Source organism: Melozone crissalis, unplaced genomic scaffold (assembly GCF_028551555.1).
Source record: "Melozone crissalis strain CALT ecotype California unplaced genomic scaffold, PUWL_Pcris_2 ptg000111l_1, whole genome shotgun sequence".
Taxonomy (NCBI): Eukaryota; Metazoa; Chordata; class Aves; order Passeriformes; family Passerellidae; genus Melozone; species Melozone crissalis.
The window spans coordinates 10869405-10895911 of NW_026535888.1; the positions used below are offsets into that span (position 1 = coordinate 10869405).

The 26507-nt window shown below is 50.3% G+C and overlaps 1 protein-coding gene across 1 annotated transcript in view; it reads left to right on the forward strand.

The window, feature by feature from the left end:
• The window catches only part of CSMD2 (CUB and Sushi multiple domains 2), a 247823-nt gene extending 221316 nt beyond the window's left edge, over positions 1 to 26507 (forward strand). Inside the window, exons 51-71 of the mRNA XM_054292539.1 lie at positions 384 to 578; positions 2401 to 2574; positions 3545 to 3718; positions 4742 to 4915; positions 5775 to 5963; positions 8185 to 8358; positions 9386 to 9568; positions 10334 to 10510; positions 10798 to 10977; positions 12643 to 12816; positions 13787 to 13960; positions 14989 to 15062; positions 16225 to 16336; positions 16751 to 16930; positions 18510 to 18575; positions 19708 to 19869; positions 21551 to 21663; positions 22279 to 22366; positions 23144 to 23282; positions 24262 to 24436; positions 26037 to 26507. Coding sequence (XP_054148514.1) covers positions 384 to 578; positions 2401 to 2574; positions 3545 to 3718; positions 4742 to 4915; positions 5775 to 5963; positions 8185 to 8358; positions 9386 to 9568; positions 10334 to 10510; positions 10798 to 10977; positions 12643 to 12816; positions 13787 to 13960; positions 14989 to 15062; positions 16225 to 16336; positions 16751 to 16930; positions 18510 to 18575; positions 19708 to 19869; positions 21551 to 21663; positions 22279 to 22366; positions 23144 to 23282; positions 24262 to 24421 — 3062 coding nt within the window. The 3' untranslated portion in view covers positions 24422 to 24436; positions 26037 to 26507. The remainder of the gene's footprint in view (positions 1 to 383; positions 579 to 2400; positions 2575 to 3544; positions 3719 to 4741; positions 4916 to 5774; positions 5964 to 8184; positions 8359 to 9385; positions 9569 to 10333; positions 10511 to 10797; positions 10978 to 12642; positions 12817 to 13786; positions 13961 to 14988; positions 15063 to 16224; positions 16337 to 16750; positions 16931 to 18509; positions 18576 to 19707; positions 19870 to 21550; positions 21664 to 22278; positions 22367 to 23143; positions 23283 to 24261; positions 24437 to 26036) is intronic.

Below are 26507 nucleotides of genomic sequence, written 5' to 3' on the forward strand. Positions count from 1 at the left end.
CCACGTGCCATTTCCCGCGTGCCATTTTCCCTGTGCCATTTCCCTTGTGCCATTTCCTGTGTGCCATTTTCCCTGCACCATTTCCCGCCTGCCCTTTTCCCTGTGCCATTTCCCTTGTGCCATTTCCCATGTGCCATTTACCGCGTGCCATTTCCCATGCACCATTTCCCCTGTGCCACTTCTGTGTGCCATTTCCCACGTGCCATTTCCCACGTGCCATTTCCCGCGTTCCATTTCCCATGTCCCATTTCCCTGTGCCATTTCCTGTGTTCCATTTCCCGCGCGCCATTTCCCTGGTGCCATTTCCCTGTGCCATTTCCCATGTCCCATTTCCCACATGCCATTTCCCATGTCCCATTTCCTGTGTTCCATTCCCCCCTCAGCTGTGACGTGCCCCGACGTGGGCAGCATCGCGGTGGAGCACGGCCGCTGGCGCCTCACCTACGAGGTGCAGTACCACTACAACGCCCAGCTGATGCTCATCTGCGACCCTGGCTACTACTACACGGGCCAGAGGGTCATCCGCTGCCAGGCCAACGGCACCTGGAGCATCGGGCAGCCCGTGCCCACCTGCAAAAGTAAGGGCAGGGGCGCCCCAGGGTGGCACCGGGGGCTGGGGTTGGGTTTGGGGTCAGTAAATGCCAAGCTGGGGGGATTCAGGGTGGTGCTGGTGGGTGATCGTACTTTGGGTACAGGATGGGATGGTTTGGTGCAGATTGGGGAGGAAATTGGTGCAGATTTTGGGAGGAAGTCACCAGGGACTGGTTTTGTGATTGGGCTCAATAAATGCCAGCCTTGGGGGTTTCAGGGTGTTGCTGATGGGTGACCATGGATAATCAAGGAGATGGTGTCCTTTGGGTACAGGATGGAATGGTTTGGTGCAGATTTTGGGAGGAAATCCATTCCTGGAAGGGCAGGGAGTGGCTGGGATGGATTTCACAGAGCAGCATCGCCAGGAGCTGGTTTTGTGTTTGGGGTCAGCAAATCCCAGCCCTGAGGGTTTCAGGATGATGCTGGTGGGTAATCATGGCTAACCAAGGAGATGGAGCCCTTTGGGTACAGGATGGGATGGTTTGGTGCAGATTTTGGGAGCAAATCTATCCCTGTGAGGGCAGGTTGGTGCTGGGATGGATTTCCCAGAGGAGCTGTGGCTGCCCCATCCCTTCCAACCTACCCTATCCCTGTTGGAGCAAACTGGGATCATGGAAGGTGTCGTCTCTGCTGTGGGGTAGAACTCAATTACTCCCGTCAGCAGCTGAGGCAGAGACAGCAGAGCTGCTGGAAGGGATTGGGATGCAGGGAGATGCCTGGAAGTGAATCCTGGTTTAATCCCAGCACTTCCCTGGGATCTGAAGCCCTTCAGCTCAGCTGTTGCTGTGGGGTCCCAGCAGCTTCTCTGCCACAGCTGCTCTGAAGTCAGGGCTTTTAAGGAGGGAAAATAAAGAATTCTGCTGTCAAGCCTCAGCTCTCACACAAACACCAGGTTTACAAGGGTAACAGTGTCACCTGCAAATCAAACCCAACGGGGCACGCCAGCAGCTCTCAGTTGTTCTGACACCACTGCTGTGCTTTGCATCTCTCCCTTTGTCAGAGGTGCAGGGTTTTTCTCTCCAAGTGCAGACAGAGGCAGCAAAGCCTCTCCTTCCCTGCTGCCTGCCTTTGTTTGTGGAGCTGTGACTGCTGGTGTGGGTGACAGATGTGCTTCTCCCCCTGCCAGCTCTTCCTCTGGATCCGGGAGCAGGAGCCTGACCTCCTTTTGTTCCCTCAGCCTTATTGCCACCTAAATCCAAGTGACAGCATCTTGGCAGCGCCCCGAGGTCAGCAGCACCCAGCGGGAGCTCTGCAGGCTTGGCAGAGCTTGAAGGCAGAGAAAATGAAGATAAAACCAAGAGTTCTGAGGGGGAGGTTGGGTTTGCAGAGGCTCCTGCATCCCACAAACCCAGCTGGGATCTGCAGATCTTGGGATTTTGGATTGTGGGGGAAAGCTGGGTGTCACTTTTAATTATGAACTTTGTGCCATTCCAAGGTCAGGGCTTGGAGCAGCCTGGGCTAGTGGGAGATGTCCCCACTCATGGCCTTTAAGGTCCCTTCCATGATTCTGTGGGGTTTCTGGGAATCAGGCTTAATGACAGAAAAATATTCCTCTGTGAGGAAGCTCTGGTGTGAAAAACTCCTTTGGTTCCTTCCCAGCCTGTCTTTAGTGTTCCCCTGTGTCCTGAAGCATAAATATGAACAGCTCTTATTTTTGTCACCTCGTCTTACATGGCTCTGGAATGATCACAATTCCTGGAATTATTTAATGAACTTTCCCACTCCAGCAGCAACTCCTGGTGCTGTGCCTGGATGCATTCCTTCAAAACCCAGCCTGTTCTCTCACTTATCCTTTGGGATCTGTCCTAGTTATCTCCTGTGGGGACCTGCCCACGCCTCCCAACGGGAACAAGATCGGGACCCTCACCAGCTACGGGGCCACTGCCATCTTCTCCTGCAACACTGGCTACACCCTGGTGGGCTCCCGGGTCAGGGAGTGCATGGCCAACGGGCTCTGGAGCGGGGCTGAGGTCAGGTGTCTGGGTAGGTACCTTTGGGATGCTCCTGCGGCATCCACGGGTGTGGGAAAGGCTCCTTGGGAGGGAACAGGGGGTTTAGGGACTGACATCCACCCTGCGGGGTTTGAAGGGGGTGTAAAAGGGAGGCAGAGTTGGATTCCTGCGTCCTCCAGAGGTGTGAGGTGCTGGGAGAGTTTTGGGGTGAGGATAGTTGGTTGGGACTGCAGAGTGTTGAGGTGACAGCCTGGAGGTGAAAGAGGATGGGTGTGGATGGATATTGGGGTGGATTCTTTCCTATAAACAGCATGATGTGGATTGGCCAGAGAAGCTGGGGCTGCCCCATCCCTGAAAGTGTCCAAGGAGAGGTTGGAGAGGATGGCCAGGGATGGTGGAAGGTGTCCCTGTGGACAACCCTTATGTTCCCTTCCAACCCAAAGCAATATGGGCATCATGAACCCCATCCATGCCCAGAGAAGCTGTGGCTGCCCCATCCACAGCTGGAAGTGTCCAAGGAGAGCTTGGACAGGGCTTGGAGTAACCAGGGATGGTGGAAAGTGTCCCTGTGGACAACCCTTATGTTCCCTTCCAACCTAAACCAGTCAGGGCATTGTGAACCCCCATCCCTGCCCAGAGAAGCTGTGGCTGCCCCATCCCTGGAAGAGTCCAAGGAGAGGTTGGACAGGCTGACTTGGCATGGTGGAAGGTGTCCCTGTGGACAACCCTTACGTTCCCTTCCAACCCAAACCAATCTGGGCATCTCCAAACCTCATCCATGCCCAGAAAAGCTGTGGCTGCCCCATCCACAGCTGGAAATGTCCAAGGAGAGGTTGGATTTGACATGGTAGAGGTGTCCCTATGGACAACCCTTGCATTCCCTTGCAACCCATCCCGGTCTGGGCTTCTCCTCACCCCAAACCCGCAGAGATCCCCCGATGCCCTTTGGGGACACCTTTGCTGGGCTCTCCAGCTGATTGCTGCCGTTCTGTCCCCTCCAGCCGGGCACTGTGGCGTGCCCAGCCCCATTGTGAACGGGCAGATCAACGGGGAGAACTACAACTACCGTGGCAGCGTGGTGTACCAGTGCCAGCCCGGCTTCCGCCTCATCGGCATGTCCGTGCGCATCTGCCAGCAGGACCACCGCTGGTCCGGGAAAACGCCTGTCTGTGTGCGTAAGTATTGTCATTGCTTCACCCTGGGGGGACATCCCGGCCTGGAAGGGGCTGGGGAAGGGGTTGGGGAAGGGGCTGGGCGGAGCTCACACCCCCAAAGTGTGGGGTGGTTGAGGTATGAGGTGGTTGTGCTGCGCGCGCGTTCGGGGTGTTTTGCTATCAAGACTCCATTTTGTTCATGCAGGAAAAAACCTATTCTTTATTCACACAACTCATTTTTATGCAGTTTTACAGACCTCATGTGTCTTTCCAATTGGTTAGTAGCTTTCTGGCTAATTACTTTATTGGTCTGTGTCCATCAAATCTTTCTGTTCTTAAATTCTTGTGTGCGTCAGTACTTGTCATTCCTTCAGCCCTGAGGGGACATCCCAGCCTGGAGGGCCTGGAAGGGGCTGGGCAGAGCTCACACCCTCGAGGTGTGGGGTGGCCATGCACACACCTTTGGGGTGTTTTTTTATCAAGACTCCATTTTCTTCATGCAGGAAAAAACCCATTCTTTATTCACATAACTCATTTTTATGTAGTTTTAGTCACACACCTCACGTGTGACTCCAATTGGTTGGTAGGTTTCTTGCCAGTTATTCTGTTGGTGAGTAAAAGGTATTTTACTTGTCCATCAAATCTTTCTGTTCTTAAATTCTTGTGTTCATCAGTACTTGTCGTTCCTTCACCCCAGGGGGGACAGGGAGAGAGGGAGGGAACAACAGAGTTTGGATGCGTGGGGTGGTGTGGGGTTAAGAGCAGGAGCTGGGAATTTTGGAGAGGGATGTGTGGTGTAAATCAGTGGGATCCTGGCACTCGGCTGCCTGGAGAGGGATGCAGGGAATTCCTGGAGCAAATAAAACCTAAAAAAATCCCTTTTTTTCAATGTCATCCTGTATCTCAACAGAGAAGCCCCAAATCTTTGGGGTTTGGGATTGATGTGGCGGTTTTTATGCTCTCCTACCTTCACATCTTTTTCCAATGAATAATCCACTTTTCTCCAGGAATAAATCCAGTGACATTTCCATTTTGTCCTTGCAGCCATCACCTGTGGCCACCCTGGCAACCCCCCCAACGGCCTCACCCAGGGCTCCCAGTTCAACCTCAACGACGTGGCCAAATTCCAGTGCAACCCCGGATTCCGCCTGGAGGGAGCTTCCCAATCCCAGTGCCTGGCCAACGGCCAGTGGAGCAGCACCCTGCCCTCCTGCCGAGGTCAGTCTGGCCTTCCCTGGGGATTCTCCATGATCCCAAGCCAGAAATCCCTGGAAACCACCCAGGGGATGTGGTTGGAGATGCCAGGGATGCTGTAAATCCCACGGGATTTCCTCACCTCAATGCGTTCTCCAAGGAGTTGGAGCGTGTTGGAAATTTGGGATCAGACCCAAATTTGGGCTCAGAGGGTGTTAAAGGCAGGCACAGATCAGATCAGATTTGGGATCAGACCCAAATTTGGGCTCAGAGGGTGTTAAAGGCAGGCACAGCCCTACAAACACGCCCTGGTGGTCACAATCCATGTCCATGGAAAATCAGGATCTCTCCTCTGCTCCCCCCCAAATCACCTTGTCCAACCTCCTCGTTTATCTTCCCAGGAAATATCTTCCCACAGCTTTGTGCAGAGCCCTTTTCCCTCTTTCCCCATGGGATCAGCACTCAGATTCACTTCCCAAATCCCCTCCCATTCCTGCACTCCCTCCCTCTGCATCTCCCTAATCCAGGATCTCTGGCCATGCTGGATTATCAATTATTCCCAAAAAAATCCCGGTTTGGGATCAGTTATTCCCAGCTGGATAATCTCAATCCCAATTTGGAGATCCAGCCTCTGCTGCTGGGTGACAACCTGCAGGATTGCCTGGACTCCCTTTTTCACAAGAAATTTTTCCACTCCCACCCTCAAAAATCTCGGAGAAAAAAAAAAATCTCAGAGAAAAAATCTCGGGAAAAAAATCTTAAATCAGCATAAAATCTTCAACTTCCCACCAATTTTTTTTTTTTTTTTTTTAAACCCCACATTTTCTGCCTCACTTTTCGCTTCCCATTATTTTCTGGGTGTTGTTCTGTTGTCTGTTTGCAGTTGTGAACTGTTCTGACCCCGGGCACCTGGAAAACAGCGTGCGGCAAGTGCAGCCGAGCGGCCCGCACAGGTTCAGCTTCGGCACCACCGTGTCCTATCAGTGCAGCCACGGATTTTATCTGTTGGGGACGCACGTCCTGACGTGCCAGGGCGATGGCACGTGGGACAGAGCCCTCCCCCAGTGCCTTTGTAAGTGGCCCCAACCCCTCTCCCTGTCCAGCGCATCTCGTGGGGGTCAGCAGGATTCGTGAGGGAAAATCCATCCCAAAAAAAATCCCCACAAAAAAATCCACGTGGGAATGGTCCCAGTGGTTTCAGGAGTTTCCTAGGGAGGGGGTTTTGGGGTTGAGGAGAGGATCCTCCTGGAGGCATTCTCTGTGTAGGGAAAGGCAGATCCCAATGGGTTTGGGGGTTCCAGGTGGAATCCTGATGGGTTTTGGGGTTGAGGAGAGGATCCTCCTGGAGGGCATTCTCAGGAAACGGTGGATCCTGATGGATTTTAGGGTTTGAAGAGAGGATTCTGCTGGAGGGGTTTCTCTGTGTAGGGACAGGTGGATCCCAGTGGATTTGGGGGCGTTCCAGGTGGAATCCCAATGAATTTTGGGGTTTGAAGAAAGAATTCTGGTGGAGGAGGTCCTCTGTCTCGGGACAGGCAGATCCTGATGCATTTTGGGGGTTTCAGGTGGAATCCTGATGTGTTTTAGGGTTTGAGGAGAGGATACTGGTGGAGGGGGTTCTCTTTGTGAGGACACATGAATCCCAGTGGATTTTAGGGGTTCCAGGTGGAATCCCAATGAATTTTGGGATTTGAGGGGAGGATACTGCTGGAGAGGGTTCTCTATGTAGAGACAGGTGGATTCCATTGGATTTTAGGGGTTCCAGGTGGAATCCTAATGAATTTTAGGGTTTGAGGAAAAGGGACATTCTCTGTGTAGGGACAGGTAGATCCTGATGGATTTTGTGGGATTCCAGGTGGAATTCCTATGGGTTTTGGGGTTTGAGGAGAGGATCCTGCTGGAGGCATTCTCTATATAGGAACAGGCAGATCCCAATGAATTTTGGGGATTCTGAGTGGAATCCTAATGAATTTTGGGGTTTGAGGAAAGGACCCTGATAAGGACATTCTTTGTAGGGAGAGGTGCATCCTGATGCATTTTGGGGGATTCTGGGTGGAATTCTAATGAATTTTGGGGTTTGAGGAAAGGATCCTGCTGGAAGGCATTCTCTATGTAGGGACGGGTGGATCCTGATGGATTTTGGGGATTCCAGGTGGAATCCCAATGAATTTTGGGGTTCGAGGAGAGGATCCTGCTAGGGACGTTTTCTATGTAGGGCCAGGTGGATCCTGATGGGTTTTGGGGGTTTCAGGTGGAATCCCAATGAATTTTGGGGTTTGAGGAGAGGATCCTGCTAGGGACGTTCTCTTTGTAAGGACAGGCAGATCCCAATGGATTTTGGGTGTTCCAGGTGGAATCCTGATGGGTTGTGGGGTTTGAGGAGAGGATCCTGCTGGGATAGTGCAGGTGGAGAGGGCAGGAGCAGCTCTGGAGCACAGGGAGAGCTCACTTGAGTGGCTGAGGGTACACCTGGGTGAGTGAGGACTCACCTGAGTGAGGACTCACCTGAGTGAGTGAGTCTCAATCTTACACTGGGAATTTGGGATCCAGAGTGGATTTTAGCTGCCTTAGGGAGGTGCAGGCAGGGGCAGCCCCACCCCAGCATGACCATTTTGTCCCTTTGGGCACCAAACCAGCTGCAATCCCATTCCCTGCCCAACTCCAGAAATTCCAATTGGCTTGAGCTGTTCCAAAGCTGGGATTGTTCCTTTTGTTTTTCCCACGTTTCTCCCTCCACACCAAATCCTACCGAGCAGTTTTGGGCACGTTTTCCTTTCCTTTTGTCCTCTCCTCACCCCTTGCATGGATCCTGGGGAGCTGGTGAGTGATGATCCATATTCCCACAGCCGGGAGGGAATTCCTGTTAAAACCCCAATCCCAGGTTCCCTCAGCCTCCTTGAGTACAAGGGATCTCCTTCCTCCATTTTATCTCGCAGAAAACGTTGGGATTTGGAGGATTTGTTGACATTTGGAAACCCAGGTCAATTTTACCACTGATTCCTTGGATTCCTGGGTTTCAAAGTTTAAAAAAAAAGGAAATTTTCTTATGTTTTTGTTTCCTGTGTGTTGAACTTCCCTGTGAGGATGGGGAGGCTTTGGCACATGTGCCAAGAGCAGCTGGGACTGTCCTCATCCCTGGAAGTGTCCAAGGCCAGGCTGGACAGGGCTTGGAGCAACCAGGGATAGGGAAAAGCATCCCTGCCCATGGAAAGGAGTGGCACTAACTGACATTTAAGGTCCCCCCAAGCCAGAATTCTGGATCCCCGGGTGCTGAAGCCGTGTCTCTGTTGCAGTGGTGTCGTGTGGCCACCCCGGGTCCCCTCCCCACGCGCAGATCTCGGGGGACAAGCACACGGTGGGCTCGGTGGTCAGGTACAGCTGCCTGGGCCGGCGCACGCTGGTGGGCAATGCCACGAGGATGTGCCAGCTGGACGGGCGCTGGAGCGGCTCCCTGCCACACTGCTCGGGTGAGGGGGCTTGGGAAGGGCCCTGGGGGGCACACAGACATGGTCACCTGTTCATGGTCACCTGTTCATGGTCATCTGTTCTTGGTCAGCTGTTCTTCGTCACCTGTTCATGGTCACCTGGCCATGGTCATCCATTTATGGTCACCCAGCCACAGTCAGCTGGCCATGGTCACCTGTTTGTGGTCACCCATTCATGGTCATCCCTTCTTGGTCACCTGTTCATGGTCACTGCCATTCATGGTCACCCAGCCACAGTCAGCTGGCCATGGTCACCTGTTTGTGGTCACCCATTCATGGTCATCCCTTCTTGGTCACCTGTTCATGGTCACTGCCATTCATGGTCACCCAGCCACAGTCAGCTGGCCATGGTCACCTGTTTGTGGTCACCCAGACACCATCACCTGTTCATGGTCACCTGTTCTTGGTCACCTGTTCGTGGTCACCCAGATACCATCAGCTGGCCATGGTCACCCGTTCATGGTCACCTGTTCTTGGTCACCTGGTCATGGTCACCCAGACACCATCAGCTGGCCATGGTCACTCGTTCATGGTCACCCATCCATTGTCATCACCTCCCACCCATCATCACCTACTCTTGTGCCTTGAGGAGGAGGCACCTCCCTCCCCTTCCCTTACCTGAACTTCCCTTCCCTGGACACCCCCAACCCTTCCCTTTTCCCCTTTTCTCTTTTCCCCTTTTCCCCTTTTCCCCTTTTCCCTTCCCTTCCTCCCACGCTCCAACCCTCCTTGTTCCCTCACTCCCAGCTGCTCAGGGCTGGCTTGGAGCACGTGGGAATTCCTTCACGGAGGGGAAACATCCCTGGGGCTGATGCTGGAGCCTCCACCTTGGGATTCAGGAATTGTGGCCATGTTTGCATCCATCTCAAAACCAGGGGGGCTCACGGAATCAGGGAATGTTTAATTTGGAGTTCCACTGCTCTGCTGGGGGTGGAATTCCCGATGAGGGTGACAAGGGACAGGAGCCTCCATCCCTGGTGGCTGTGGTGACCCTGTGCTCTCCTGGCAGGGGGCAGCCAGGGCGTGTGTGGCGACCCCGGGATCCCTTCGCACGGGATCGGGCTGGGGGACGCCTTCGACGTGGGCAGCGTGGTGCGGTTCAGCTGCGAGCCCGGCTACTCCCTGCGCGGCTCCTCCGAGAGGGTCTGCCACGCCAACGGCTCCTGGAGCGGCACGCAGCCCGAGTGCGAAGGTACTGCTGCGACACGGGGCTCTTCTGTGTCCCCAGAATCACTCTGATGTCTCCAGGGCTGTTCTGGTGTCCCTAGGACTGCCCCGGTGTTCCCAGAGCTGCCCTGTTGTCCCCAGAGCTGTTCCACTATCCTCAGGACTGCCCCAGTGTCCCCAGAATTGCTCTGATGTCCCCCGAGCTGCCCCAGTGTCCCCAGAGCTCTTCTGGTGTCCCCAGGACTGCCCAGGTGTCCCCAGAATTACTCTGATGTCCCCCGAGCTGCCCCAGTGTCCCCAGTACTGTTCTGGTGTCCCCAGAGCTGCCCCAGTGTCCCCAGAGCTGTTCTGGTGTCCCCAGAGCTGCCCCACTATCCCCAGAGCTCTTCTGGTGTCCCCAGAACTGCCCTGGTGTCCCCAGAGTTGTTCTGGTGTCCCCAGGACTATCCCGGTGTCCCCAGAATTGCTCTGATGTCCCCAGAGCTGCCCCAGTGTCCCCAGAATTGCTCTGATGTCCCCCAGCTGCCCCAATGTCCCCAGGACTGTTCTATTGTCCCCAGAGCTATTCTCATGTCCCCAGAGCTGTCCTGGTGTCCCCAGAACTGCTCTAGTGTCCCCAGAATGGCTCCGGTGTCCCCAGAACTGTTCTCATGTCCCCAGAAGTGTTCTCATGTCCTCAGAACTTGCCTTTCCTGAGCACAGGCAATGCAGGAGGAACCCCTCGGAGCCCTGGGGGTCGGTTTGTGGTTTCTGGGTGATTTTAATTGAATTTCCCCGTTTCCCCTGGCAGTGATTTCCTGCGGGAACCCCGGGACTCCCAGCAACGCCAGGGTGATCTTCAACGACGGCCTGGTGTTCTCCAGCTCCATCATCTACCAGTGCAGGGAGGGTTATTACTCCACTGGGGTGCTGAGCAGGCACTGCACCGTCAATGGCACCTGGACTGGGACCAGCCCCGAGTGCACTGGTGAGCACTGGTGGCGCCTCTGGTTTTAACTTTTATATTTCTCAGGTTCTGTGCTGCTTTGGTGTGTGGGTCTGGGCTTCATATCAGGGATGGTGAGCTCTGTGCACAGAGCAGGGAGACAAAACAATTCCTGCTCCAGCTGGGCACCAAGGACAAATGAACCAAATCGCAGGCTGCAAACCTGCTCCACATTTAACTGGTTAAACCCCACCTGGAAAAAAACATTCAGGACCATCCCAGGCGTGGTTCCAGCTGCCAGAAATTCTCCTTTTTCCCTTCCTTGGCAGTGATCAACTGTGGAGACCCCGGCGTGCCGGCCAACGGGCTGAGGCTGGGCAGTGACTTCACCTACAACAAATCCGTGGTGTTCCAGTGCACTCCTGGCTTCATGATGGAGTCAGACAGAGCTGCTGCCCTCACCTGCACCAAAGACCGCACCTGGAACGGCACCAAACCCGTCTGCAAGGGTAAGGAACCCTGCAGGACACAAGTTTTGGAGGCCACCAGAGTTTCCATGAAAGCCTGGCTGGGCGTTCCTCATCTCCCTCATTCCACACACAAAGTTTGGCATTTGTCAGGGAAGCAGCAACGCCTTGCTGTGCTCAGGGCTATCAATCTGTGCCTGGCAGGGAGGGAAGGAGTTGCTGCTCTCCTTCAAAGCCCAGGGAGTAAAGTGATTTTGCACAAAACACTCGGATCAAGCTCAGATGAAATATTGTGTTTTTCCAGCAGACGCTGTGCTGGCATCACCCAGAAACATCTGAAAAATGTTCCCTGCGAGTCTTTTCATTATTCTGAGATGGCTCCTGTGGTTCAGAGATAGAAAAGGGAAATAGGAAAGCAGTGGCTGGGCAGGCTGGATCTGTTTTCCTGACCCCCCAGCACAGATAAAATGTGTGGCAGCGTCGCTGCATTCCTTTAAAAATCTGGAAAATTCACCTGTCACGGAACTGATATAAAAACAGGCCACATAAAAACCCTCAAATGCGCTCCAGCTCCTTCAGAGGCTGTAAAGAGCAATTCTTCCTCTCCTTTTTCATCCTCTGCACTGAGCAAATGCTGCAGAAATGATCCAGAATGTGGCCAAGAGTCTCATTTGGAGGCACAGGTTTGGCTGCTCTGAGCTGAAGAGCAGAGCGCTGCAAAAATGTCATCTCCAAACACCCCAGAGTGGGTGAAAACCCGACAGGTTGTGGCTTCAACTGCTCGTCTGAGCCTCAGCCAGGTTGTCCAAAATGTGTGAATCTTCGGGGAAATCGGGGATGAGCTTTCACACCATGTCAGGGCAGATTTTTACCTTCAGCTGGGAACGAGCGTTGACTTCAAAATCGGATTTGTGGAGATGCTGAGGGAAAAGTTCTTCCCCCAGAGGGTGGTGGGGCACTGAGCAGAGCCCCAGGATCTCAAGGAATGTTTGGACAACGCTCTCAGGGATGCACAGGGGGGGATTTTGGGGTGTCTGTGCAGGGCCAGGGCTTGGATGATCCTCATGGATCCCTTCCCATGGGATATTTCATTATTTGGGATTGAACTGCAAACTTTGAAGGGTTTGACCCCACTTTGTGCCAATCCTGGGAGATGCTCTTGGAGAGCAGGAGGTGACTTTGCACCTAGGTGGAATTTGCTTGTTAATGGAAATAATTAAGAAGTGGAGAGACCTGACTCTTCCTTTTCCTTTTCCTTTTCCTTTTCCTTTTCCTTTTCCTTTTCCTTTTCCTTTTCCTTTTCCTTTTTTCCTTGTCCTATTCCTTCTCCTCCTTTTTCTCCTCCTCCTTCTTTTCCTCCTTCTTCTTCTCCTTCTCCTCCTCCTTTTCTTTTCCTCCTTTTCCTCCTTTTCCTCCTTTTCCTCCTTTTCTCCCTTTTCCTCCTTTTCCTCCTTTTCCTCCTTCTCCTTCTTCTCCTTCTCCTCCTTCTTTTCCATTTCCTCCTTTTCCTCCTCTTCTTCCTTCTTCTCCTTCTTCTCCTTCTTCTCCTTCTTCTCCTTCTTCTTCTTCTCCTTCTTCTCCTTCTTCTCCTTCTTCTCCTTCTTCTTCTCCTTTTCCTCCTTCTTCTCCTCCTCCTTCTTCTCTTTGTCATCCTCGTTTTCCATTTCCTCCTTTTCCTCCTTCTCCTTCTTTTTCCTCCTCCCCCAGCCATCACCTGCAGAGCTCCCCAGGCCATTCCCAACGGGAAGGTGGTGGGGTCAGATTTCAGCTGGGGTTCCAGCATCAGCTACGCCTGCCTGGAGGGTTACCAGCTGTCCCTGCCCGCCGTGCTCACCTGCGAGGGCAACGGCTCCTGGAGCGGGGAGATCCCCCAGTGCTTCCGTGAGTAGCCACCTGCCCTCTCCTCCACCAGGATTCTGCTTCAAATCCAGCTTTTTAGGGCTTTTTCCAAGTTTTTTCCCCAAGCTCTGTGTCACTGAGCAGCTCAGGGTTTAGAGGGATCTTGCTGTGCTTCGTGCCCCGTTCATAAATGGAATTTTCCAGCAGCTGGAGTGGGAATTTTTGGTGCTATGGGGATGGTTCAAGAGTTTGGAGCCAAAGTCTGGCTGCTCTCCCACCTCCTTCATGGCTTGGTTTTTTGGGAGCCTTGCTTTGGCATCTGTGAAGTGCAGGCAGGGACACAGGTGGTCACTCTACCCCTTGTGACAGAAGGGTGATGCCACATTTGGGATGAATCCAGGCATTTTCCATGTTCCTGCCTACAGAACATCCTCAAAACTGGGTGTTTGACCTCAGTGACTCAGTCTTCTGCAATCAGCACTCCTGGAACTGCCAAAAAAATCCTTTAGCAAAAGGCACCGTGTTGCAGCAGAAGTTGGGAATGTTTTGTGAAGGCTGGGTGGGTTTGATGCAACAGCAAACACCAAAAAAAAAAGAGAATTAAAAAAAAGGAATTAGCATCTCCTGGTGCTAAAGGCAGCTCTGAGTCCCTTTTCCAGCTGCACAATATCCATTTTCATATTAAATCCCAAAAAGCCCTCACTGTTCCTCACACCTTTCCCAGGATCCGGGATAATTAGTGGGCTTTCCGTGTGATACAGAGCCAAGGAACAAAGTGACACCATGCAATTAGGGGAGAGAAAAAAGAGGGGGGAAAAAAAGGCAAATCTGGGGGAGAAGGTGGAAGTTAATTAACAACCATGGACAAAAGGAGATAATTACAAGGAATGCAGCCAGCAGCACCTTCAGCCACCCCTGATTCCCGAGCTGATCATGGAGTTGGATGGGCTGTGATGGGATGTGGCATTCCTGGGGGCTCTGTGGCCACCTCCCTGTCCCTTTGCTGTTGCAGCCGTGTTCTGTGGGGACCCGGGCACCCCAGCCCAGGGCAGGAGGGAGGACAGAGGCTTCACCTACCGCTCGTCCGTGTCCTTCTCCTGCCTGGCCCCGCTGGTGCTCGTGGGGTCGGCGCGCAGGTTCTGCCAGTCCGACGGCACCTGGAGCGGGACCCAGCCCAGCTGCATCGGTAAGGGGGGCTCAGTGAAGGCTTTGGGGGCTCAGTGAAGGGTTTGGGGGCTCCCTTCACCTCCAGTCCCAACCCCTTGGGGGTCCTTGGAGGTCAGGATGGGAGCAGAGGGCAGAGAGGAGAGCGGGGTGACCGTGGTGCTTTGTTGTGGTGTTGTGAGGGTCCCCAGGATGGGGTGAGAAATGGGAATTGACTCCCAAGTTCTCAGAAAGCTGATTTATTATATTATGAAATTATATTAAATATAAATTATATAAAATATATAAAATATATAAAATATATTATATTATATTATATTATATTATATTATATTATATTATTAACTGATACTATATTATGAACTTATAATATATTTTATATATATTATATTAAACATTATTTATTATGTATATATTAATATAATTATAATTGTATTTATAGATATAATTATAATATTAAATTTATTATAAATATTATATAAATATATATTTTTATATATACTTAAATATGTATTATATATAAATATACTAATTAAATATAATATGTAATATATAATATATATAATATATGATATATTAATATGTTATATATTATATTATAGTATTGATATAATATCAATCTATTAAACATATTTATAAATATATTATTATAGTTATAAATATAAATATAATTGTATAATAAGTATAAATTATATATATTTATATATTAAATAAAATTACATCATATCATATTATAAGAAAATGCTATACTAAAACCATCCTAAAGAAAGAGAAAGGTGACATCAGAAAACCAGAAAAGAATGAATAATAAAAACCCGTGACAGACTCAGAGAGTCCAACACAACTGGCTGTGATTGGTCATTAATTAAAAACTTGGTTGCTTCTTTCTGCAGCAGGCAGGGATTTAAGGAACAGGAAGATCCATGTGTTCTCCTTGTTGCTGTGTGTTCCTTCAGAGCCAAATCCCATTTGTGTTCCAGAGGTACAGCAGGACCCGTGTGCCTGGAGGGCTCTGAGCTCTCCCATAAATCCCTTCCCTGTTTTTAACAGATCCCAGCCTCACGACGTGTGCAGATCCTGGAGTGCCTCTTTTTGGGATGCAGAACAATTCCCAGGGATACCAGGTATGGCCATGGACGAGGGGTGTGCCACAAAGCCAGCCCTGCTCGGTCCTTGGCCTGGATTCACGTGTCCTCCCATGGACTCCTGTGTTATCCTATGGATTCACGTGTTCTCCCATGGATTCCTGTGTTATCCCATGGATTTTTGTGTTCTCCCATGGATTCAAGTTTCCTCTCATGGATTATTCTGTTCTCCCATGGATTCATGTGTCCTTCCATAAATTAATCCCTCCCATCATGGATTCACATGTTACCCCATGGATTATCCTGTGGATTCATGTGTCCTTCCATGGATTCTTGTGTCTTCCCATGGATTAGTGTCTCTTCCCATGAATTCACATGTTATCTCATGAATTCACATGTTATTCACAGATGAATTTCTGTGTTGTCCCATGGATTCACGTGTTCTCCCATGGATTCATGTCTCCCCTGATGCATTAATGTCTCCTCCCATGGATTCATGTCCTTCTTCCATGGATTCTTGCATCTTTCCATGGATTATTGTCTCCTTCCATGAGTTCATGTCCCCTCTCATGGATTCTTGTGTTATCCCATGGATTCCTGTGTCCTTCCATGGATTAATGTCTCATCCCATAGATTAATGTGTCCTTCCATGGATTAATGTCTCATCCCATGGATTCATGTGTCCTTCCATGAATTCCTGTCTCCTCCTGGGAGCAGGACACCCCAACGTGCTCCTTTAGCCCTCCGAGTGGGTTTGCACAGCATTAATTAGGCAGTGCATTGTATCTGAAATTAATTACAGTGCTAATTAATAGTTGCTGCTATTCACATTAATTCCCATTAATTTTCAGGCCAAATCCTGCAGGTGCTTTTGCTAATCCCATCTCTCATCCAGCAGGAAATCGTTGGAATGGGGACAAAAATCCCACAGCGGCTCCCTTGGGGGGCTCCATTCCCACCCATTCCCTGCTGGGATAGTGGATGGCAGAGTGGATCCTTCCATTTTCCTGCTAATTAGTCACCTTAATCTTGAAGTTTAATTAATTTATTTTATGTTTAATTAATTTGGAGACACCATAAATGGGATTTTTGCTCAGCTGGGAGTGGAGCTGCTCCCGTGAGGGGTGAGGTGGTGACAAGGGGATGGAATGAAAGTCTGGGAATCCCTGGGAAGCTGAGTGATTGTCTCCTGTTGGGACAGGTGGGAAGCATCCTGTTCTTCAGGTGCCAGAAGGGATATCTCCTGCAGGGCTCCACCACCAGGACCTGCCTGCCCAACCTGACGTGGAGCGGCGTCCAGCCCGACTGCGTCCGTGAGTCCTGGGAATGCCAACGGGGAGCTGGGGCCCTCAGCCAGGCTCTGCAAAAGGAATCCTTGCAGGAAATGTGTTGCATTTTAGGCAGAATTGGGGATTGCAAAGGCAGTTTTTAGTCTGGCACTCAGTTCTGGGCTCAGAGGTGCTTCAGCACCTTTTTGTTTTGTCTTTTTCCCTTAAAAATGGGGGTGGCCAATCCTGATTTTCAGCTCATCAGCTGGAGCCTGGCTCAGCTTTAGCCAGGAAGAGAAACCCAGCATGGGAAGCTCTTCCAGCTGGGAAAAATCCCTGTGAGCTGTGGTGTAGAACCTCTTCCAGGAGGGTTCCCCTGTTGCTGTCACCGTGTCACTTCTCACCCTCCCCGTGCCCACCTGGGTGGATTCTCTCACCTGTTCTCCCTGCCCTCTCCAGCCCACCACTGCAAGCAGCCTGAGACCCCATCCCATGCCAACGTGGGTGCCCTGGACCTGCCCTCCCTGGGCTACACCTTGATCTACTCCTGCCAGAGCGGCTTCTACCTCACCGGGGGCTCCGAGCACCGCACCTGCAAAGCCGACGGCAGCTGGACAGGGAAGCCCCCCATCTGCCTGGGTGAGGGGCTGGCAGCACCAGCTGGGCTCTGAGACCCTCCCCAGGCTCTCAGCTTGTGGAGATCCTGGGCCTTGAGGTCCTTCAAAGGTGGTTTTCAACCTGCAGATAAACTCAAGATTCAGTTTTGGTGTCAGAACTCCAAGGAAGGAGAGGGGAGGTGTTTTCAGCCTTGATTTTGTTCCCTTAAAAGTTGTGGGATGGCCCAGCCTGATTTTCACTTGGTGGGAGGGTCTCCATCATTGGCCTCCACGGCAGAATCCCAGAACATGGTTGGAAAAGGCCTTTGAGGTCATCAAGTTCAACCTGTAACCCAACACTCAGGTACCACCACCAAAGAGCCACCTGGGATCATCTGGGGAGTTTTTGGGTCTAGAAGAACCTGTACAGGACAAAAATTATCTCCCCCACATTTTACCTGCCACAGAGTCTTGGATGAGGAACTTGTTCTGGTCCATGGAAGTGGAGCCCTGTGGCTCTCCTGGAGTGGGGTCACTCTGGACACTTGGGGTTGGAGCAGAGGGAAAGGCAGGACGGGCTGGGGACAGTGGCTGAAAGGCAGAGAGTGGCTGGGCGTGCTGAGGGACAGCACTGGCCGTGAGCCAGGTGTGCCCATGGTGATGTGGCACCTGGCTGGATCAGGGATGGACCAGCAGGAGCAGGGAAGGGATTGTCCCCTGTCCTGACCACTGGTGAGGGACACCTCAATTGCTGTGTCCAGCTCTGGACTCCTCCATTTGAGACATGGAGGGAATGGAGAGTGTCCAGGGAAAGGAACAGAGCTGGAAAAGTCCTGATGGAGCTGAGGGGGCTCAGCCTGGAGAAAAGGAGGCTCAGGGGGGACCTTGTGGCTCTGCACAACTCCTGACACGAGGGGACAGCCCCAAATTGGGCTCTGCTCCCAGGGAACAGGGACAGGAGCAGAGGGAACGGCCTCAGGCTGGGCCAGGGCAGTTTGGGGTCGGATTTTAGTGAAAATTTCTGCACAGAAAGGGTGGTCAGGCCTTGGCAGGGGCTGCACAGAGAGGTTTGGAGCATCCAAGGAAAGCCTGGACGTGGCACTCAGAGCTCTGGGATGGGTGACAAGGTGGGCATCGGGCACAGCCTGGGCTCTGTGACTTTGGGGGGCTTTTCCAGCCTCAGGAACTCTGAGTGGGCAGTGCCAGACCCCAGAACAGCATAGCATAGCATAGAATAGAATACAGTACAGTACAATGCAATGCTATGCAATACAATGCAATACAATGCAATAATGACCAGCTGTGCTTTGTCCCCTGGGCGTGGCACTCAGAGCTCTGGGCTGGGTGACAAGCTGAGCATGAGGCACAACTTGGGCTCTGTGACCTTGGAGAGCTTTTCCAGCCTCAGGAATTCTGGGGGGGGCAGTGCCAGACCCCACAATACAATACAAAGCAATGCAGTGCAATGCAGTGCAATGCAATGCAAAGCAATGCAATTCAATGCAATGCAATGCAATACAATACAATACAATGCAATGCAATACAATGCATACAATGCAATGCAATGCAGTACAATACATACAATGCAATACTGACCAGCTGTGCTTTGTCCCCTGTCCCAGCCGATGTCCGGCCCAGTGGGAGACCCGTGGGCACCGCGCGGGAGCCGCCGCTCGCCAAGGCCTCAGGTGAGGCTCAGGGGGCTCCTCCCCGTGGGCACAGCCCTGATACCCCTCAAATCCACCCTCCTGAATCCCCTCTTCTGTGTGAAAAATGCCAGTCGCTTGTTTTTAACATTTTAAAAGTTTAATGGTAATAAAAGGGTTATAAAAATAGTAATATAATTTGAGTAATAATGATTTGGACAATTTGGATTAGGACAATATGAGACAATAGAGACAAAGAGTTATGTACAGTCTGGGTATCCAAAAAAGGACACCTGTTAACAAAGGATTAACCATTAAAAGCAACAGCCTGTTGCATATTCATACACCTCATACACGATGCATAAATTCCATTCAAACACAGGATTCTGTCTGATCGGTCCCTACTTCTTCCTCTGAATCCTAACAGCACCTTAGAGGTGGGAAGAAGTTTGTTTCTTCTGATAAGAAGAATAAATTCTGTTTCTCTGAAAGATTTAGGTGTCCTGTGGCTGCTATCTCAGTGCAAGTCCTTTCTTTAAAAAAAAGTATCCTACATAGCATAGTTTCTATTTTAACGTTTTTTATATCCTAAAACTATATTTACCCACTACTTAAGAGAATTAATACAGCATCACTTTCTAACACAACACATATAATATTAATGTTAATATTTGAGAAAAGCCAATCATAAAATACATGCATTTTTCACACTCTGGAAACTGCCACATGCCCCATCCTATTCCATGGACAACAAACAGGATCCTTACAGGAGCCGAACATCAAGATCCATATTCCTCCCCACAGCATTCCAGCCCTTCCTGTACATTTATCCTTTTTTATTTTAAGTTTTCCTAATAAGTTTATTTGAGCTTTTCCTAATAAATTATTTTGGGGCTGGTTTGTTTTTTAAACTATCCTTGTGTTTTTGGTCACAACAGCCAAGTTAAAGTTACTGGTTTTGTCTTTGTCCCTCATGGTGATGGCTCAGAGCAGGTGTGATTGAAGATACTTAAAATAGAAAATATTTTTGAAATATTAAATATTTAAAACAATCTAATTATTATCAGTGAATTCAAAGAAAGACCGAAATCCTGCTCTGTTTTTTTTTTTTTCCTGAAAAAATGGAAATGCTGCTGGGTATTTTTTTTCACATCTCTCACTGCTGTAATTCCAGTGCCTGCAGACGTGTTTGCAAGGAATTCCCTGTGGAAAGGCTCCTACGAGTACATGGGGAAGAAGCAGCCAGCCATGCTCTCTGTCACCAGCTTTGACCCTGCCACCAGCAAGGTCAACGCCACCTTGATCGACCACAGCGGGGTGGAGCTCCAGGTGTCAGGTGAGGGACAGACAATGTGACCTTTGGGAGGGGGTGGCATTGGCACTGCCAGGGCCGTTCCCTGTGTGGGAAATTCAGCACATCCCTTTGGATGTCCAGAGTTGCCGAGGACCCCATTGCGGGGCTCAGAGACCCTGGCACACAGCCCACAACACCTGGGGATTTGATTGTGACCCCTGGAGCAAGTTACCAGCTTTGTATGAGCACCTGAAAGTCACACAGGTTTGAATAGTGTAATAACAAAATATGCACAGGGGGAAAATGTAGATTTTGGGACTTTTGGTGTGGGGGTTATGGGGACAAGATGGAGGAATCAGGGCATGTCTAGTCCTTATTCTTTCTTCTTCTTGTTCTCCATTTTCTGCAGCGATGTTGGCACTTTGGGATTGGTTTAGAGTAGAAGTGCACTGTGTAACACAGGTGATAGGTATTGGGAATTAAGTGTAAATATGTTATAGGTAGTTTGTAGTATAAAAGGACAACACAGGGAGTGCCTGTGGCTGCCCTGCTGAGCAGATCTCGGCTGGGCAGAAAGAAAATTTTATAGATAAGAATTAATAAACAACGTCAAGACCGAAAAGTGAAGAGTCCGGACTCATTCTTCAGTTGCACGGGCCAAAACAGAGACACCCTGCACATCTTGGGGCAGAGAATATCAACAGCAACACGAGAGCACTGCTGGGATGTTGTGATAAAAGCCAATTCTGGATTGGATAGGTCATATTTTATGGGATTATCAGAGGTTATATTATATATAACACTATAAAATATAACCTATATCTATAATAGGTTATATTTTATAGTGTTATCAGTACTGTGTCAAATCTTACTGGTGGACAATACATTCATGCTTAATTTATGGGTCAGTACAAGGTATTTTGCATATTTGTCAAACTTCTGTATTTTTAGTTAGTTTACATATTTTTTCTACTGATTCTCATGAGACAGCTCTTATTGTTTATACTGGTGCAATTATTTTTCACTCTAGGAATAGATTTTTGTGTTAATGAATCTTTCATACCAAGATCGTTTTCTCATGGGAACTTGCAGCCATTAATTTAGGCCTGATTTTATGAGGCCTTTCTTTTATAATTTCTCTTCCTGTCTGCATCACTGGGACACCTCTAGGGCTGTGTCCAGTTCTGGTCACTCATGGCCAGAGAGACATTGAGGGGCTGGAGTGTGTCCAGAGAAGGGAATGGAGCTGGAAAAGGGTTTGGAGAACTCCTGATGGGGCTCAAGGGGCTCCCCACAACTCCCTGACAGGAGAGGGGTCAGGCTCTGCTCCCAGGATGAAACAGCCTCAGTCTGTGCCAGGTTGGATTTTAGGGAATATTTCTCCATGGAAACACCTTGAAGCTGCCCAGGGATGTTTGGAGTGCCCATCCCTTGAGGTGCCCAAGGTAGGACTTGGAGATTTGGGCAAAAACCATGAAATTATGTGAGCTGGACTTTGATGATCCTTGGAGGTCCCTTCCAGCTCCTGATTCTATCAGTGCTCCATGTCCCTGCCCTCCTGAATATTAATTAAATATTGAGTTGAGTCCTTTCCCATGTGGAAAATACCTTCAGTATCCTGGGCTGTGTTTCCCACCACCAACTCAAATCCTGACGTGGTTTCTCTGCTCTCCCACTCAATTATTTCAAACCAGAGCTGACAAAATCCCATTTTTTTTCCCAGGGATTTACAAGAAGGAAGACGTGCACCTGCTGCTCCAGGTGTACCAGATCATGGGGCCACTGGAGATATTTGCCAACAAGTTCAGGAATGACAAATGGGCCCTGGATGGACACGTGAGTGAACAAAACCCACCCTCCCTTGGCTGTCCCAGCCTGGATTTCCCTTCCCTGGAGCTGAGGGATGATTCCCAGAGCTGGGAGGGGACATGTGGCACTTTTCCAGCAGGTGACAGCTCCTCCTGCAGCTGGGGGTTGATTTTATTGCCCTGGGGTTTGGAATCCATCATCTCCCAGATAATGCTGGAGGAGAAACCAACGGGATTTATTCCCTGTGGGTGTTTTACATCTGCTCAACATCTTGCTGGAAAAGCTGATTTTCCCTACTGGAGTCAGCTCTTCACCCTTTGCCTGTGTCTGGGAGTTTCCCAAGCCCTTTAGGGATCCAATGGAGCTTGGAAAAAATGTGGATCCAAGTGACCCATGGCCACTTTTCTCCCTCTCCCTCTGGAATCAGCAATGTCCTCTCCAGTTTATCACAAACAAGATTTTTTTAGCTTCCCTTCCTTTGAGAATGGAGAATTTTCAGCTGTAGGGCAGTGAAACTCCTTAAAAAATGCCAGAATTTTCTGGGGAATTGCATCAAATTAATGCACTTGGAAGGGGCTGGGTGAGCTGGGTGTTAAATTCAAGGAAAAGTTGGATAAAACCATTGATTTCCACTCTCCACAGGTCTCGTCGGAGTCCTCGAGTGGCACCTTCGTGTACCAGGGCTTTGTGCGTGGCAAAGGCTTTGGGCAGTTTGGCCTCCAGAGACTTGGTAAAATTCTTTGGATTTGCACTTTTCCCCTCAATTCCAGAAGCTCCATTTTGGCCTGGTTGGGGGTTTCCAGACAGGGAATTTTTCTCCAATCCCTCGCTTGAATTTTCGGCGCTTTCCGAGTTCTGCTGAGCTTGGTGTGAGGTTTGTGGGAGACAAGCAGCACAAAACAAACAGCCAAGGATAAAATTTGTAATTTGGGAGCGAAATGAGGGATAACCAGGCCGCTGTCCAAAGGCAGGGAGAGTTTGGAAGCACAAACAACACCTGGATATATTTATTTCCATATTCCCAGATCCCTGCCAAGCCCAAATCCCATTCCCACCACAGCAAGTGTCTCCATCAGAAATCACAGAGACTCTTGGGAGCTTAAACCCCCCAAAGTTTAAGCTCCTAAATACCACTTAAAGCATGGTTTGAGCTCTTTAATCCCTCAGGATTGCTGGAATCTCGTCACCTTTATGGATGCTCGTTATTGCAGCATTTCAGAGTCTCCTTAAAGCCCAACTTCATGCATCCAAGTTGGACGTTTTTTGGCAAAATAAATCAATTTATATATCTCTTTAATTGCAGATGTAAATAAATGATGAGCCCTAATAGGCTGGATTTCCATCCTTGCACCCTTTTTAAATTCCATTTTCCAACACCACTTCTCTCATTTTGCTGCTGGTGCCACCTGTACTTTGAGCCAAGGCCTTTTCCCCCAGCAAGGGTTTGGAAATGTGGGAAACGTGAAAGGAAAATGAAGGAAATGTGTTCATTTCTGCTGTGTTGCAGACATCAGCATGATGGAAAATGATCCTGAATCCATAGGCCACCACTTTGCATCCAACAGCAGCTCCGTGGCAGCCGCCATCCTTGTGCCTTTCATCGCCCTGATTATTGCAGGGTTTGTGCTTTATCTCTACAAACACAGGTGGGTTTGGGGCAAGAATCCCAAAAGCTGAAAGAAATTCAGGGATTTCAGAGGAATTATCAGTGAGCTGGGCTTAAAATCATCCCCTTTAGGGCTGGTTTAATTCAGGAGGTGGGACAAAAACAGAAGGTTTGGAAGGTTATTGCAGGGTTTGTGCTTTATCTCTGCAAACATGGGTTTGGGGGAAGAATTCCAAAAGGTGAAAGAAATTTAGGAATTTGAGAGATATATCCGTGAGCTGGGCTTAAAATTCCCACCTTTAGAAATGGTTTAATTCAGGAGATGGGGCAGCAACAAAGAGGGTTTGGGAGATTGGGAGAGTGATTCCAAAAGGTGAAATAAATTCAGGGATTTGAGAGGAGTATCAGTGAGCTGGGCTTCGAATCCCCCTTTTAGGGCTGGTTTAATTCAGGAGGTGGGAAAAATAAAGCATTTCTTTGGATTTGGGATTTGGGAGAGGAGAGCAATGGTTTTTCTGGCCATTAATGGGATTTGTGGCCACATTTGGGAGGATAAAAAGCGAATTCCCCCCCTCCCTGTGGCTTTGAATGTGGTGTAAATTCACTTTTGTCCTGATCAATGCTGCAAACCCCCAGATGGATTTTCCTGCCCCATCCCCACAGGTTTCCCCTGTCACTGCCCCCCCCCAGGGCTGTCATCTTGATTTCTTAAGATTTTCTAAGCATTCTGAGTTTACATTCATGTAACAAACTTTCTCACACACTTTCTGTAAATAACTCATTGTTTTGCATTCTTTTATAGAGGAGGAGAAATTTGCTGGACTGTTGGTTTGTCCAGCGTCATTGGAGAGGTGGCACTGTCACCCTCCAACCCACTGTCACTTTTGGAAACCTATAAATTTTAGAATCAGAAGATAAATTTTCAGTTTTTTTATCTTGAAAGCAGCGCTGTGTGTGCATTGTGTGTTCCGTGTTGTGTAGTGACATCACCTGTGTGGGTTTTGTCCCTGATGCCACAGGAGGAGACCCAAAGTCCCGTTCAACGGCTACGCCGGCCACGAGAACACCAACGTGAGGGGCACCTTTGAGAACCCCATGTACGACAGGAACCTGCAGCCCTCAGACATCATGGCAGGCGAGGCCGAGTTCACAGTGAGCACGGTGTGCACGGCCGTATAGCGCCGTCCCCGCGCGGTGAGTGGGACACGGCCACCCCGCGGCCACCGGCGGGCCCTGGGGGCTGTGGGGTCCTGGGATGAGGGGAGGTGGAAGGGGTTGGGGGTGTGGAGTGTGTGGAGAGGTGGAAGGGTTTGGGGTCGTGGAGTGAGTGGGGAGGTGGAAGGGTTCTCATGGGATCATGATGGGATCATGGAATGCATGGAGTTGGAAGGGTTTCCATGGGATTATGGAATGTGAGAAGTTGGAAGGGTTCCCATGGGATCGTGGAATGTGTGGAGCTGGAAGGGTTTGGGATCATGGAGTGCAGGGAGATGGAAGGGTTTGGGATCATGGGGTGAGTGGGGAACTGGAAGGGTTTGGGGTCATGGAATGTGTGGAGCTGGAAGGGTTCTCTTGGGATCATGGAGTGAGTGGGGAGGTGGAAGGATTTGGGGTCATGGAGTGTGTGGGAAGTTTGAAGGGTTCTCTTGGTATCATGGAATGTGTGGGGATCATGGAGTGCAGGGAGTTGGAAGGGTTTGGGATCGTGGAGTGTGTGGGGAGTTGGAAGGGTTTGGGATCGTGGAGTGTGTGGGGAGTTGGAAGGGTTTGGGATCATGGAGTGTGGGGATTTGGAAGGGTTCTCATGGGATCATGGAGTGCAGGGAGTTGGAAGGGTTCTCTTGGGATCATGGAACATGGGGAATTGGAAGGGTTCTTATGGGAATCTTCATGGAATCATGGAATGCATGGAGTTGGAAGGGTTTTCATGGGATCATGGAGTGCAGGGAGTTGGAAGGGTTCTCTTGGGATCATGGAATGTGTGGGGAGGTGGAAGGGTTCTGATGGGATCACGGAATGTGGGGAGTTAAAAGGGTTTCCATGGGATTATGGAACGTGGGGAGTTGGAAGGGTTCCCATGGGATCATCATGGGATCATAGAATGAGGGGAATTGGAAGGGCTTAGGATCATGGAGTGAGTGGGGAAGTGGAAGGGTTCTCTTGGGATCATGGAACATGGGGAGTTGGAAGGATTCTCATGAGATCGTGGAATGTTTGGAGAGTTGGAAGGGTTTGGGGTTGTGGAGTGTGTGGGGAGTTGGAAGGGTTCTCATGGGATCGTAGAACGTGGGGAGTTGGTTTGGAATTGTGGAATGTGTGGAGTTCCATGGGATCATGGATTGTGGGGAGTTGGAAGGGTTTGGGATCATGGAATGCATGGAGTTGGAAGGGTTTTCATGGGATTGTGGAGTACAGGGAATTGGAAGGGTTCTCTTGGGATCCTGGAGTGTGTGGGGAGGTGGAAGGGTTTGGGATCATGGAATACATGGAATTGGAAGGGTTTCAGATCATGGAGTGTGTGGAGAGTTGGAAGGGTTCTCATGGGATCGTGGCATGTGGGAAGTTGGAAGGGTTTGGGATCATGGAACATGGGGAGTTGGAAGGGTTTTCATGGGATCATGGAGTGTGTGAGGAGCTGGAAGGGTTTGAGATCATGGAGTGTGTGGAACTCGAAGGGTTCTCATGGGATCATGGAATGCAGGGAATATTCCATCTGGAATGCTCCAATTTTAGGACACCAAAGCCCCTTCCCCAGAATTCCCATGTGCCATGACCAACCCCCTTGCTCCCCCAGATTCCCGTGGCCGGTGTCCAGTGTGGATGACGTTCCCACCTCACCATCCATCCATCCCCTCCCCACCTCCCTGCTCCCGCCCCGCCGAGGCCGCGGGGAAGCTGCTGCACCTCCCTGGAATTCCCGAGGGGCTGCTGGATCCACCTCCAACCTCCATCCTGCTGGGTCTCCAAGCCAAAGGTTCTGCTCCGGCCCCGCTCCCAGACCTCGGGAAGGCCTGCTGGTGGGAAGGCTTTCCCCAGCTTCCCAAACTTTGGGAAGAGCTTGGGCCACAAAGAGGTTGTGCACAAGGTTCTGGATTCTGTGGAAAACACCTGGATGGGACAGGATGAGGATTTGTGTGTCTGGGTTATTTTTTTGGTTGGATTTTCTACCCCAGGGCTCGAGCAGAGGAAGGGTTTTGAAAGTGGAGCTTTCCAAACCTTGGGAAGCTTTTCCCTTCTTCCCTGTGTTTGGTTTTCCTTTGGGCAT